Source organism: Tenrec ecaudatus, chromosome 3 (genome assembly GCF_050624435.1).
Source record: "Tenrec ecaudatus isolate mTenEca1 chromosome 3, mTenEca1.hap1, whole genome shotgun sequence".
In the NCBI taxonomy this organism is placed as follows: Eukaryota; Metazoa; Chordata; class Mammalia; order Afrosoricida; family Tenrecidae; genus Tenrec; species Tenrec ecaudatus.
Window position 1 is genome coordinate 216851641 of NC_134532.1, and position 15760 is coordinate 216867400.

The 15760-nt window shown below is 55.4% G+C and overlaps 1 protein-coding gene across 2 annotated transcripts in view; it reads right to left on the reverse strand.

Annotated features, from left to right (window-relative positions):
- Window positions 1-15760, reverse strand: part of EVC2 (EvC ciliary complex subunit 2) — an 84776-nt gene that overhangs the window by 60393 nt on the left and 8623 nt on the right. For both annotated transcript variants that reach the window (XM_075544547.1, XM_075544546.1), the window contains exons 5-7: window positions 12735-12921; window positions 10550-10659; window positions 5892-5945 (exon numbers count right to left, since the gene is read on the reverse strand). In XM_075544547.1, coding sequence (XP_075400662.1) covers window positions 5892-5945; window positions 10550-10659; window positions 12735-12921 — 351 coding nt within the window. The remainder of the gene's footprint in view (window positions 1-5891; window positions 5946-10549; window positions 10660-12734; window positions 12922-15760) is intronic.

A 15760-nucleotide genomic window follows, 5' to 3' on the forward strand; every position in this document is an offset into this window, starting at 1 on the left:
CTTTCACGGCGATACTTTGTGGCTTGCTCTCCGTTAACAAAGGTCCACAATCCTTGTCCCCTGAGACCCTGAAGTTCCCTCTCTCACATCTCTGTCATACGTGACCTGAGGCTGGCGCTGGGTTTGCTTTGGGGGAGCTTTGAAGTTACTTTCTCCTCTCCTGAAGTACTGGATACACAACCATTTGGAAGAAAATTTTGAGAACACGTCAACTGATAGGAAAAAAAAAAATGCTCACGGTCTACCAGCAGTTCTCAACCTGTGGGTCGCGACCCCTTTGGGGGTCAAACGACCCTTTCACAGAGGTCACCTAAGGCCACTGGAAAACACATAAATATTTCACAACATATAATTTACATCTTGCTCTTGATTAATCACTATGCTTTAATTATGTTTAACTGTGTTCAGTTTGCAACAGTGAAAATACATCCTGCCTATCAGATATTTACACGACGATTCCTAACAGTAGCAAAGTGACAGGGATGCAGTAGCAACGAACATAATGTTAAGGTTGGGGGTCACCACACGTGAGGAACTGTATGAAAGGGCCGCGGCATGGGGAAGGTGGAGAACCGCCGTCTTAACAGGACATTTTAAAGAAGATTCAAAGCTGTAGATGGAGGATGAGCCCATTATCACTAATTGGAGACAGAGTTGATCACGGTGGCTGTTGTCCGTGTGAGGTGCCACTGAACTGGTTCTGACTGATCGCCGGCCTCCGTGCAACAGAACCCAGCATGGTCCGGTCCAGCGCCATCCTCTCAACTGTCCTTACATTGAGCCTTCTGTTGCGACCACACTGTGTCCGTCCATCCTGTCGAGGACCGTCCTCTTTTTTGCCGCCCCTCTACTCTTCCAAGCACGATGTCCTTCTCCAGGGACTGGTCTCGGTGTGAGCTGGAGTGTCGCCATCCTCTCTTCTAAGGCGCTTCTGTCCAGATGCTTACTGGAACCTGAGCTTAACTGCGCACCCACGTAGAGCAAGCCGGGGATGAGTCAGCCGCTGTCCTTTAACAGCTGCTATCAGAGATGGCCAGGGAACAAACGAGGCGTTCATCTCCAGACAGCCTCCTGATTCTAAACCTTGAATTCTGATGAGCAAGCTCCCCACTGATGCTGGAAACATCTGTCTGAGCTCTGCAGCCTGATGATGAGCCTGCTGGGCAAGGAAAAATATCAACAAACTGGATGGATAGGGAGAGCGTGCGTGGCAGTTCCATTAAAATATTTATGTAAATGATTCCGAAACCTGTCTCTACAGAGAACAAAGGACTATCGATAGGAAACCTCTTTTTAACAGAGTCGACTCTTTCCAATGTGGCAAAGACTTTGCATACAGATTTAAGATGTGAGATGAGGAGATAAAGCACTGAATGATGTTTCAGCACCTACACGATGCCCATCCACGTACTGAATACTGTCTCAGCACCTACACGATGCCCATCCACGTACTGAATACTGTCTCAGCACCTACACGATGCCCATCCACGTACTGAATACTGTCTCAGCGCCTACACGATGCCCATCCACGAACTGAATACTGTCTCAGCGCCTACACGATGCCCATCCACGTACTGAATACTGTCTCAGCACCTACACGATGCCCATCCACGTACTGAATACTGTCTCAGCACCTACACGATGCCCATCCACGTACTGAATACTGTCTCAGCACCTACATGATGCCCATCCACGTACTGAATACTGTCTCAGCACCTACACGATGCCCATCCACGTACTGAATACTGTCTCAGCACCTACACGATGCCCATCCACGTACTGAATACTGTCTCAGCACCTACACAATGCCCATCCACGTACTGAATACTGTCTCAGAGCCTACACGATGCCCATCCACGTACTGAATACTGTCTCAGCACCTACACGATGCCCATCCACGTACTGAATACTGTCTCAGCACCTACACGATGCCCATCCACGTACTGAATACTGTCTCAGCACCTACACGATGCCCATCCACGTACTGAATACTGTCTCAGCACCTACACGATGCCCATCCACGTACTGAATACTGTCTCAGCACCTACACGATGCCCATCCACGTACTGAATACTGTCTCAGAGCCTACACGATGCCCATCCACGTACTGAATACTGTCTCAGCACCTACACGATGCCCATCCATGTACTGAATACTGTCTCAGCGCCTACACGATGCCCAACATCCGAATATTGGTGTCCACACAGGGAGCAAGAGAGTCGAAGAAACGCACACATGCGCCCAGTGAGGAAGGAGGGTCTGGGAAGCAGGGACAGTGACTGCACTCTGGCGGGCACACTCCCAGTATTTCTGGCAGCCACTGCCACTGCTCTTCAGCGTCCCTCCTCCACGTGGACCGCCATGAGAGTAAGATCTCCAGTGCAGTTTTATGGGAGAGAGGAGGCTCCATGGACTCACCACCATCACCATCATCACAACTCTCCCTCTCATCGTCACCATCATCATCATCAGGATCGCCATCAACATCACCACCACGATCACCACCATCACTATTATACCATCCCCTCCATCACCATCATCATCACCACGATTATGCCTATCGTCACACTATCATGATCACCACCACCATCATCTCCATCATCAACACTACCATCACTTCCGTCATTACCACCACCATCATCACCACCATCACCAGCACCATCACCAGCACCATCATCACCACCACCATCACCACCTCCACCATCACACCATCACCACCACCACCACCACCACCATCACACCATCACCATCACCACCACCACCTCCACCATCACTATTTTATCACCATCACCTTCATCACCATCACCCCTTCATTATCATCATCACCATCTTCACCTTGCCAGCAACAGCAGGACCACCATTTTTGTAACCAGCATGTATTAAACAGATGTTGAGAGCCAGAGATGGACCCAAGTGCCTGGCCTGTATTCGTCTATTGAATCCCCAGCACGAGACTATGAGGCTAACCAGATGCCCGGGAATAAATCTGGACTCGCGGTGCCTCAGCCCGGGTGTGTGAAGAGCAGCACCAGGACTGGGCCCGCGGGATCGGCCATGGCTGAAGTGCAAGGGGCCTCGGGAGGATCGTGGAGAGTATAGTGAAGACATGATGGAAGTCTTCCACAAACTCTGAAGTGCCCTCCTAGATCACCAGACCTTTTTCTGAGGTGCCCTGGCTTTCAAAACACCAACCTCTTGGCGAGCAGCCAAGCTCGTTCACCACCAGCAACACCCAGGACTTGAACGATGAGGTTGGCATTGTTTGAATCCCCAGTTTTCACCTTAAAAAGACAAGGTGCAAAAGCATTAAGCTGCACAGAGCATGCTCGTCGGTAGTGGATCCAGAAGTCAGATCCATCTCATCTCTGCCACCTCGCCAGGGCTCGGGTCCCTGGCTGGCCCTTCACCAAGACCCCAGGGACTGGCACCACAGTTACCATGTTGAATCCCACTCCGAGTCTTCGGCTCTCTGAGGAACCTGGTTTTAGGGGGTAGACTTGGGGGATTCCTGAGCTTCCATCCAAAACCATCCCAATCATTTCCACATTCGCTTCAGCCAACAGCATCTTTACTGCCCTTGGGCCAGGGGCCAGGCCTTATACTCCTCAACTCTGGAGTCCCTCCATCCATCTCGCAGGGGCTGGGCAAGCGTGTGCAGCATCCCAGCGGCCTGAAACCATCTATTTGCCTAGACACGTCACGCTGGGCTGCCAGGTGTCACCCGGTGTTCAGGAGCAGTGATCAGCTTGTCTGATGCCAGGTCAGGTCTTCGGTTCAATGAGACCTGCGCTGGGAACTGCGCGGGCCAGGAGGGAGCAGCTGAGGCCCTGCTCCACGGACTCACACTGTCACAGGAGGAGGCCGGCCGGCAGCAATGACATCATGTGGCAGAAGCTGGGGGAGCCGAGGGCTTGGAGAGGCAGGGGGAGGCAGCCGCGGACCCTGCTCCAAAATAATACGAAACCCAACACCCTCAAGATGATTTCAGCAATGGCAGCCCTGAGTGACAGAGTGGAGCTGAGTGCCACAGGGCTCTCTTGGCCGTAAGTCGGAGTCCTGGGGGTGGACATGTGTTGACCTGTTGATCGCAAGGTCAGCAGTTCAAAGCCACCAGTCGCTCCACCGGAGAAAGACGAGGCTTTCTGTGCCCCCAGCTCCCCCAAGGAGTGACAGCCTCAGAAGCGTACACGGGCACTACCATGACTCCTACTGCCATCTATTTTACTATGACCGCCACCACGCCAGGAACCACTTCCGCTATCAACACTGTGTGTGCACGGTCTCTCAGCCCACAGCCCTTGAGGGGCAGGCCTGTGACCAGATCGGCTCTGGGTCTCCAAGCTGACAGAGGGCAAGGGCAAGGGCAAGGGCGGCGGTGCCTGGGGGTGTCCAATGGTGCCTGTTCATGGTGACCTTCCCCACGACAGAAGGAAACACTTCGCAGTGCTGTGACATCTCCGCCCACGCCCTGAGGATTCATGGGCGCCCACAGCTGTGGCTTCTCGTGTTGAACAGAAACGTCTGCACATGAAAGTGCTGGGAGCATTGTTCCCTCTGAATCTTGATGGTTGGCCCTGCTTTGGGGGAGGCAGGCCTTCCCCAGCCGTATTTTGAGTGCCTTCAATGTGAGGGGCTCATCTTCCGGCATTGTATACCACAGTCGTGTTCTTCTGCTGGTCTTAAAGTTTTCCGTGGCGACTCCCCATCCATGGAGCGCCTGTGCTTTCTTCCTACTCGACCTCGGTCTAGAAGCTCGGCTGAAACCTACACACTGTGACTGCGCCTGCTGGCATTTCACATGCCGGTGGCACCGCCGCCAGCACCACAGCGACATGCAAGCCAGCACAGGACGACACGCTGGTTTGCTGAGTGAAGGCAGAAGGTCATAGAGACTGACTGGGGGAATTCCAAAGGGACCGTCTCAAGGAGCACATCCTTATCGCCATCGGCGGGAGGCTGGTGGGAGGGCAGGTGGAGGGGTCCAGCCTCAACCTGTCCAGTTGGAAGGGTCATCGTCTTGGATACCAACCACCCAGTTGATTTCAACTCATGGCCACCCCGTGGGTCGGTGATGCACTGGTGTTCTTCCAAAGGAGTTTGCCAAATCTTTCTTCTGAGGCACCTCTGGGTACACACAGGGCATCAATAAAACATCCCAGCCAGGTCCAGATCAAGTCCATCAGTTCGATATTTGCCCATAAGCCCGATAGGAGCCCATGAATTCCTCTTCAGACTCACGCTACACATGCAGTAATGCTGAATGCAGGGAGATCACAGGCCGGTGGACTGAAAGTCCTGGGGGTTCAATGGCTCCAGGGCTCTGTCTGCCACCAGCTTGGCTCCGTGTGGCTTGTCAACAGGACAGTGTAGCTGAGAGTGTGTCCTGACCCCAGGAAGGAAGAGAGGAAGTCCCAGAATCCTCATGACCTGATTGACAGGCTAGACTCCACCCCTCCATTTGTATTTATCAAGTTGACATAAAATTGTGTAACGACCACAAGCGGAGGGGCAGCGGAAAGAGAGGAAGGCCCTCAAGGAGATGGACGGACAGTGGCTGCAGCCACGGGCTCCGGCCCAGGAACCACGGTGAGGACCTCACAGGAGCAGGCGGTGTTCCGTTCTGTGGTTCTATGGTCACTATGGGTCAGAACCAACTCAATGACACCCAACATTAGGGTTCCATCAGGGAGCAGAGCAAGGTAAGCTAATCACACCCCCTCAGGACATGCTGGGCACCTGAAGACAACGTGGGGTCCTCAGGCCCAACACTGGTCTGAGGTGCCCAGGGCCCGTCCCCGTGACTCTGAGGATGGACGGGCACAGGACCCCTACCCCACAGGCACAAAAGTCTGCCGAAATGTGGCGAGTGGGTTTCCCGTGTTCTGCCTTACCGTGAGCTTTTCCTCCACGGTGATGGTGAGCGCAGCTGTCAGCCGGGTTCGGTTCTGCAAGGAAGCAAAGAAAGCTTAGTCAACCATGTGCAGAGGCTCGGGGACATCAGACCAGGACTGCGGCCCTTCCAACCTGCCCTGCCCGGAGCTGCCACCAGCCCTTGGGTAGTGGGAGGTGAGTGGGAACCGCAAAGATCTTACAGCCCATGTGGGGAGGAGAGAAAACCCAACCCAGGCCATTCCAACTCACGGAGACCCTACCGACACAGAGTGCCCCGGGGGCTCTTCAGGGAAGCAGACCACCTCAACCAGTCTGCTAGCATCACAGTGTGGTTGTGAGGTGCCCTCCAGTCCGTTCCGACCCAGGGCAACCCTGAGCACGACAGAAGGAAGCACCGCGCTTCATTGAGGCCACAAGGTCAGTCCATCTCCTTAAGGGCCTTCCTCTTTTCCGCTGCCCCTCCGCTTGACCAAGCACGCTGTCCTTCGTCAGAGACTGGTCTCTCCTGACAACACGTCCCAGAGACAGCGTGTGTCCCGCCTCCCAGGAGGAAGAGAGGAGTTCCCAGAATCCTCAGGAGAAGGCCATGCCCACACAGAGGCCACATTGTCTATGACCTGATTGACAGGCTAACTCCACCCCTTCACAAGTTGACAGAAGATGATGTAGCTGCCACATCTACCATGCATGATGTCCTCCTCCAGGGACTGGTCTCTCCTGCTAAGGAATTCCATCCTCCTCCCTTCTAAGGAGCACGCTGACTGTCCTTCTTCCAAGGAGCATGTGTTCGGCTTCGGGCAGACCATGGGATGTATGCTTCCCCCGCACCACAATTCAAAGGCAGCCGTTCTTCTTGGGCCTCCCCCTTCTTCCTTGTCCAGCTTTCGTGTGACAGGACCAATACTGAGAGTAGCGATACCAGGAGGGTAAGGGAAAGGTTGGGGAAGAAAGGGAGAACCGATCACAAAGGTCAACATACAGCCCCCTCCCAGGGGGATGGACAACAAAAGTGGGTGAAGGGGGACAGCGGTTGGTGTGAGACATGAAATAATAACAATGATTTATAAAATATCAAGGGTTCATGATGGGGGAGGGGGATGAGCTGATACCAAGGGCTCAAGTAGGAAGAAAATGTATTGAAAATGACGAGGACAACCTACGTGCAAATGCACTTGGCACAATGGATGGATGGATGGATGGATGGATGGATGGATGGATGGATGGATGGATGGATGGATGGATGGTGGTAAGGGCTGTCAGAGTCCCCAATAAAATGATTTTTTTAAATAAATTTGAAAAGAAAAGACGAAGAAAAATATGTTCCCGTAACTGTGGTGCATCTGCTTCTGAATGCTCTCAGGAGGGTTCATGCCCCAATGTGCCAGTGCGGTGAGACCCCGTGCCTCCCTGGCGGTTGCTCATGGATCCAAGTAAAATGAAAGGCTTGACAACTCCAATCTTTTCCCCGTTGGTCACGACACTGCCCATGGGCCCCGCTGTGGGGACTCCTGTTTCCTGTGTGCTGAGGTGCATCAGAGGTCACTGTCTTCACTTGCTCTTCAAGCCCTCTCCCTGTCAGCAAGCAGGGCGAGGTCATTTGTGTATGACAGGTCACTGATGCACGTCCTCCAATCCTGATGCTCAGTTTTTCGTCCTGTCTTTCAGCATCTTTCCTCCATCCTCATTTTAACTCTATGTTAGACAGGGTTATTTAGAGAAACAAAACCAGGACACTTATGGTTGAATATTTATATAGATGGATAGTTAGATACAACATAAGAAATAAACAACTAATTAGTCTATACAGTAGTACAAATAGCTCAGTGAAACTCACTTCCATGAGACAGCTAGTACACTGGCAGGCCTTCAAGTCTTGAGGGCCACCAGGTGCAAGTCAAGGAAGTAGACCGCTGAGTCCTCTGTAGAGAAATTCAGGCCACAGGCAGCAAACAGCAAAGCAGGTCATCAACAGTCAGCCGGATGACAGGGTCGGACAGTCCCCAGCTCAAGCGATGTATACACCAGTTGCATAGCATCTTGAAGGAACTTCAAACCACAGCGACACAGTCCCTGGGTTGTGTGTCCCACAGGTAGTGTAGCTCACAAGTTGGGTCAGAGAACCAGCTCAGGCAGCCGCACACTGGTCCAACCATCAAAGAGCAAGAGACAAGAAAGGCGAGGCTTGCCAAGCCATTTATCTCTCCGCCCTTCGATGACTCCCACATGTGCTCATTGGCCAGGTTGGCACAATACACCTACCTGTCACAAACCCCACCCCACCTCCTCCTTTCCCTTCCTGTCCCTCCCCTCACCCTGCCTCCTCCCAGTCTTCAAAGCCTTTCCCTTTGGTGTGAAAACCATTTGCTCTGGTTTGGCTTGGTTTGTCCCTCAGCATCATGGTGTCAGGAAACAGTGACTCCGTGGCTGAGTGGGATGGTTTGAACTAGCGTCCATGCCGTGAGGAGTCTGACACACCCGCCACTGCCCTTTTCAGGGAGGCATCTAACTCCGCTGGGTGTTTGTGCCAGGGTGTAGTCAGGCCTTCCTACACACAGACCGCGTCCGGCTGTTCCGTCCTGCACTGTTGGAAAAATTGCTGTGATCCACGTGGGCAGCACCGTCTCGGCTCCCTAACTCCAGGGGTCCCCACATCTCGATGTGAGGCTTTTCTGCGTCTTCTCGGGCTGCCTTTGGAGTCCAGTCCTGCCCTTGCACCTTACTTCCTCCGCTCATCTGAGTGACTCTCCCTGCAGAGCAAACCTCTTCTGACATCCAGTGTGGTCCTGTCTTCCGGTCTTGTCTCTCCAGTGCCGGTTGGCTCTCTTCGTGCGTGCCATCTCTGATGTCATCCCACCACATCTCTGGCCTTCCTTCATCAGTGTGCAACACCATCAAACTGCTCCTTGACCAGGTGGGATGTACACTCAAGGGTCTTGGGTCTCCTGGACTTAGGTGGACGTTCTTCATCGTCAAGTTTGACTTGCAGAAAAGAGCAGCTGGTGGTCTGTTCCACGTTCAGCCCCTGCCCTTGTTCTGATGGCCCATGTGTTAGTCTGGGAAACAAATCCACAGAAACTCATGTATAAGAGAGAGTTTTATATAAAGGGTAAGTGTGTATCAAGAAAACATCCCAACCCAGTGCTGCCCAAGCCCACAAGTCCAACATTAGCTCATATGTCCAACACTGATCTACAAAGTCCTCCTCCATCTCACAAAGCACATGCAATGATGCCGACTGCAGGAGGAAAGCCGAGTCAGTGAACGTGTAAGCATCTCAGCGCTGGCAGGGGTCTCCACACGGCTGCTCCAGCACCCAGGGCTGCATCGGGGTAGGTCCATGTGGCTTCTCCTCAGGGATGTCTTGCAGGAAGTGAGCTTTGCCAGCTGAAGCAGGGAACTGGCTAAGGCAGCTGCACCCTGGTCCAACCATCAGAAAGCAAGAGACCCGAGAACTCAAAAGGCGAGGCTCACTGAGCCATTTATCCCTCCGCCCTTCAATTAACCCAACATGTGTTCATCGGTCAGGTTGGCACAAAAAACTAACTACCTCAGCCCCTCAAAAGAAAAGCCAAACTGGCTCCCATGGAGTCCTTGTGGACTCACAGGGCCCCGGGGCTTCCCAAGACTGTAACTGTTAACCCAAGTAGAAAGCTCAGTCGTTGTCCTGTGGAGCGGCTGGTGGTTTCAATCGAAGCCCAACGCGTCCCCCTAGACCACCAGGCTCCTCGGATAGATGACACTGTGTTCTTATGATACTGAATCACTCACCCTCTGCAGGGCTCAGAGGACACAAACAACTTACTCAAGGTCACAAGGAGAGCCAAGGCTCAAGGCTACCTCCATCTGAGTCCAGGGCCCCTTCACTGACCCGGAATGCATGACCCACCTGAACGATGAACCGACTAACAGACATTGTAGAATGCTCATCGTCCATTCAGAAGACCCAGGCTGGTGGCCAGACAGCGAGGCCCAGGTGAGCCCTGGGTTAAGCGTTGGGTTTTGATCTGAAAGGTCCGCAGTTCAAAGCTGCCAAGGTATTTCTCGGCAGAAAGACAGGCCTTACTGCTCCCATAAAGAGTTACAGTCTCAGAAACGCATGGGGGCAGTTCTACCCTGTCCCCTAGTGAGTGTGGCTTTGGGTTGTTGTTTTTGAGTCCCTGTGCAGCCACCACCCACCCGCCCGTGGGGACTCGCCCGCCACTATGACGCTGAACACCTTCCAGCAGAGCTTCCAGACTAAGACAGACGAGAAAGCCAGGCTCGGTGACCTACATTTGAAAATCAACCCAAGAAAGCCCTTTGGGTCACCATAAGCCGATCCACAGCTATCAGAGACAGGGGTACATGGGCATTGGCCTGCGGTTTTGCAAGGCGTGAGTCCCGCAAAGTCCTACTGGTACAGCAGTTGAGCACTAGGCTGCCACACAAACGTTGGGTGGTTCAAGTCCACCAGAGACCACCTGGGAGAGAGAGCCAGGCCATGTGCTCTCGTGAAGGTCAAAGCCGTTGGACTCTGTCCTACAGGGTTGTTGTGAGTCAGACTTGCTCAATGGCACCAGCATCAGCAATGACCCCGAGGGTGAGTGGCACCAGGCCCTCACTACCCCAGACCCCAGAGCGGCCAGCCTGGCAGCACAGAGCCGGGGACGGGACGTACCTGGGACGAGCTCTGGAAGGTGAGCTGGGCAGGGAGCAGCAGGATGTCCCCGTCCTGGACCTCTGCGGCCACCAGCTGAGCCGTGTAGCTGACAGCAAAGGCATCTCCAGCTGCTCAGAGAAAGGCAGGCGAGTCACAGGAGGGTGGGCCTTGTCCACGCAGTGACACCCCCACCCCCAGACCAATGACACATCCTGCTTTGGGGGCTCAAGAGGAGGCTGCTGCAACCCCACAGTCTACAGTTACTGTGTCATTAACCCTGATAGTGAGCTCCCTGGGGTGGGGGCTCATGGGGGCAGAATCAAGGCACAACGTGGCTCCCTGCTTTCTCCCCTGGAAAGGGGGTGTCAGGGGTGCAGGAGGGTCATTCAGCTCCGGCTAACCCAGCCTCACACTCATCCAGCACTGCCTGAGGCTGGGGTTATGGACTGAATCAGGGTGGGGGGCAGTGAATTCTGCAATTTGGCTCTTGTGTTCACGCTCTCTGTAACACACTGAGCGACCCTTTCCTGATGGGGAAAGTACCCACAGTTATGGGTGCTTGATTTCCCCCATAAAATGAGCCTTCTGAAAAGCAAGTGGGAAGATCTCCCTACTCGTCAGAGACAGGAGTGGGACGCATCTTCTGGACCCCGAGATCCCCCCACACAGTGAACCTCCGGGATCCAGAAGACAGCTGTGACATCATAGACGCAGCAGCGGAACCAGGAGTCAGAGCAGGAGCCGGAGCGTGGACGTTGAGCCCACGGATCAAGCAAAGCTGAGGGTTTGGGGGGCGGGAGGCTGGCTTGTGGAACAGGGTGTCTCTGGGCGGAGCCGAATGCCTTTGGCCTGAGCAAGACCCCTGAGGAGACAGATGGACCCAGTGGCTACCACACTGGGTGAAGATGGCACGGGGCCGGACAGTGTTTCCTTCCACGGTACATCGGGTCGCGCTGGGTCAGAAACACCAAGCACAGCTTCCACCACAAACCCCAGTCTGAGCACCGTCTGCGAGTGACCAGCCCCGAGCAGTGGAGCACAGAGAGCTGTGGAAGGCAGAGCAAACGGTGCTACCCCACAGCGCGTGCTGGGATCCTCACCCCGCCCTGTGGCGGGGCCCCACTCGGACGGGAGGCTGGGTCCAGGTAGGAGGGTCTTAAACCCGACGCCCTTTGAGAGCTGGGAGGAGCAGCTGAGCCCCAGAGAGACGCCATCCAGCATGGGGGAAAGACGGGTGTCGCAGAGACGTGGGAAAGGAGACAGGGCGCTTTGCCCCGAAGCGAGAGTGCGGCGGAGACAAAGACAGAGCAGAGAGAAAGAGGTCAGAGCCTCCCACCGGACCGGCACCACGAATTCAGATGCCTAGCCTGCTGAAATAAAATTCTGTTGGCTAAAGCCACCTGACGGCAGTTCTGTGCAGCCATCCAAGGGAACGCAAGCCAGTGGGGATCAGACTTCCCGCCTGGGATTCCCGGAGCGCACCGGCTCAGGGCAGACACCCCAGGTAACATAGTCTCCGTCTGTCCCAGGAGGGCATCTGCCGTCCCCAACCCCACCTCCAAAGGTATTTTTCATGGCCTCCCACGTGTGTGGAAGCTGGACAGTGAACAAGGAGGACCGCAGGAGACCCGATGCGTTTGAACGGCGACGTGGGCGAGGGATGTTAAGAGCACCTCGGACAGCCAGAAGGACCCACAACCAGAGTGCTGCTTGGTGGCATGACTGCCAGACGTGTGGTCGGGAGAGACCAGTCCCCGGAGAAGGGCATCGTGCTTGGTCAAGTGGAGGGGCATCAAGAGAGAGGAAGGCTCTCAAGACAGCGGACGGACACCGTGGCTGCAACAATGGGCTCCGGCCTGGGAACACTCAGGAGGAGGAGGCGGGCTGTGTGTCCTTCTGTTGTGCACGGGGTCGCTATGGGTCAGAGCCAACCCAACATCACCTATCACAGTCCCCTCACACCGAAATGAACGGGGCCTAACCGCTGCATGCGTGAAGGTTACTTTGTGTGGTCAGAGAGGCTGTGCTGATGGGGAGGGAAGACTGTCCTGGATTCCGGGGGACGGGGGAGAGCTGGTGCCAATGGCCTTACAGGAGAAAGCAGAGGAAGACGGGATTCAGACAGAACGGGGGAGGCAGTGTGATCACAGAGGCCAATGTCTTGAAGCCCCGGGAGCGTGCCCCGAGTGCCCGCTGAGGTTACCTGGCAGAGACTGCTTTCTGAAGGCCTGGAAGCCCCGTGACGTCCGATTTCCGATGGACTCCCGCACGCTCAGGCCCGTGACGTTGTCCAGGAGCAGCAGGTCCGAGAGGTCGGCGGCCCGGGGCGACCTGGGGTTGTTCACCAACAGCCACACCTGGGCCGTGCGGGCTGCGCTCTGCATGGACACCTGGGATGGGAGGGAACAGAGCCACGTGGATCTGTGGGGGGTGGAGGCTCCTGCTCCCCCCACCCGATGCCCCACTAGGGCAGAAGGAGCTGGGAGAGGAAGGAGGGGGTACCACAAACTCCTTGCCCCATCAGGTCACTTCCTGACTCCTAGTGACCCCAGAGGACAGGGCAGAACTACCCTGGTGGGTTTCTGGGACAGTCAATCTTTAGGGGAAGAGACACTTCGTTGTTACCCCCCACCGGAGTCCCCAGTGGTTTTGAACAGTTGACCATGCAGTGGACAGCCCAACACGTCACCACTACCAATGCCGACACCCCAGGAAGGGTGGAGCCACAGCTGCAGGTCCCCCCAACAGACCTGCCTCCCTCTGACTCCTGAGGTCCTGGGCAAGCTCCGACAAACTGCCAGTGTAACTGATGACTGCAGGTGTGGTTGCTGGTTGACCCCAACTCCTGGCCACCCCACATGCCCAGGAACTGCCCCACAGAGCCAAGGCCGGTGGATACATTCTGAACTAGGGAGAGTTCTTCCCAGAGGCCTACCCCCGACCCCCCGGCCAGGGCCAAGTCCCTTCCCACACTCCCTGAGGGACAGATGGACACAGCCCCAACTTCATTCCACCTGGACTCCAAGACAGGACTCCTGCATGGCCCTTCATGTGGACTGGAGTGTGTGTCCCCCAACTAGAGGGGGCTTCAAAAGGTCTGCGGTGAAATGGAACCCCAAGAAAACGTAACTGGTCCACAGACATCGTGAAAGCCCGCTCTGCCCTGTTGGAGAGCTGACGCCTGTAGGAGTGGGTGGATCCCATTTGGGAAGAAAGCTTCCTGTGTTTTGCTCATGGGGCTGTCTCTGTGTGCGGGTGGGTCCTCCGCCCGATCACTTCTGAACGAGGCAGAAGCCAGGCGTCAGACAGAGCAGACAGACAAGAGACCTAGAAGACGGGCAGCCAGGATGGACCTTGGAACCAGGGTGATGAGGCTGCCCCTCACCTGCTGGGGACACGTTAGGAGCCCGGGTGGCGTAGCGGGCTACGCTTTGAGCAGCTCACCTCCAGGTCAGCAGTTCGAAGCCACCAGTTGCACCTTGGGAGAAAGACAAGGCTTTCTACTCCCTAACAAGTTCTAGTCTTGGAAATCCACAGGGCACGTCTACCCTGCCCTACGGGGTCGCCAGGAGTCAGGGTCAACTTGATGACAGTGAGGGAGGGTTTGGTGACACGCTGTCAGGAGAAACCAGTCCCCGGGGAAGGACAGACATTGTGCTTGGTTAAGTGGAGCTGCAGCTAGAAAGAGGCCGCCCTTCAGAGAGCTGGATTGGCACCGTGGCTGCAACATTGGGCTCCGACACACCAGCACTCGTGAGGGCGCTGCAGGACCGGGTGGTGTTTGTTCCGTTGTACATCGGGTCACTACGGGTCAGAACCGACCCAGTGCCACATGACAGCAGCAACAGATACAGGGACCAGCAAGGACACACGGGAAGACAATGCCACCCGGAGGCCACCGAGGCACAGAGCAGAAAGAGGCAAGGACCTTCCCCCAGGCTGGTGCCCTGAATTGGGACTTCTAGCCTCCTGAACTGTGAGGAAATCCATTGCTGTTTGTGAAAGGCGCCCCTTGTGATATCTTTTACTGCAGCCCTGAGGAACTCGGCCAGCTTCTTCCCCATCCTCACCCTGCACTCTGCCAGACCACACACACACACACACACACACACACACACACACACACACACACACACAGACATAGCCCCTGCTCTTCCAAACCGCTCAAGGGTCACCTCTTGCAGGCAGCCTTCCTGGAACCACCAACACCCCCTCCCATTGAGTCACTGCTAACCCATAGTGACCTGATAGGACAGGGTTAAACTCCCTTGTGGGTTTCTGAAACCAGAACCCTTTACAGGGAGGAGAAAGCCCTGTCTCTTGTGAGTAACTCGTGGTTTTGAACTGCTGGCCTTGCGGCGAGCAGCCCAGTGAATAACCAGCCACTACGCCACCTGGACACAACACAACCAGGCCCCTCAAAGCCCGGGCCCCCCTCCCCCTGTTCTCCACCAGATGTCCCTCTCCTCGGGGGAGGGCATCTCACACGGACTGCTCTCACAGGAGGTGGAGATAAGGGCAGGCCCCATTTTCCAAAACGTAGCGCCTCCTGTGCGAAAGAGCCAGGTTCGACTCCAGCCAGCCACCCCAGGCCCCGCCACCCCAGTCTTGCCAGGGAGGTTTGTGTGCCGCCACGATGCTCCCTGGGTTTCTGAGCAGCTGCCGGACTAGGAAGACAGGCCTGACGTTCTGCTTCCCCAGGTCAGACCAACAGAAACCCTACGGGCTGCCAAGGCCTGATTCGGTCGGGCCTGGGGGCCCCGACGCATCCGGATCGGCAGCAAACAACCACAGCAGACATCAGGCTAGCCTAAACAGCCCTCCCACCTGCGAACTAGCAGTCACTCAACTCCCTGACTGCCGAGCACCGCATCCACGTCCACACGCCTGCAGAGACGGCACCAGGCTTGCCTGCCTTTAAACTCTCACAGGGGCTGTTTGCTGCCAATCAGGGGCTTCTTAGGAAAAACCCCAACCACGGTGCAGCCACGTGGCACTTACATCATCTCCTGTCCACTTGAGCAAAGGGGTGGAGTCTAGCCTGTCCATCAGGTCATAGCCAATGAGGCCTCTGTGTGGGCATGGCCTTCTCCTGAGGATTCTGGGAATTCCCGTCTTCCTCCGAGTAGGTGGGACACACACTCTCTGTGCTACACATTCTTGTTGACAAGCCATGTGGAGCTACGCTGATGGAGCCAGAGCCCTGGAGCTGGAGGAGCCACGTGGAGA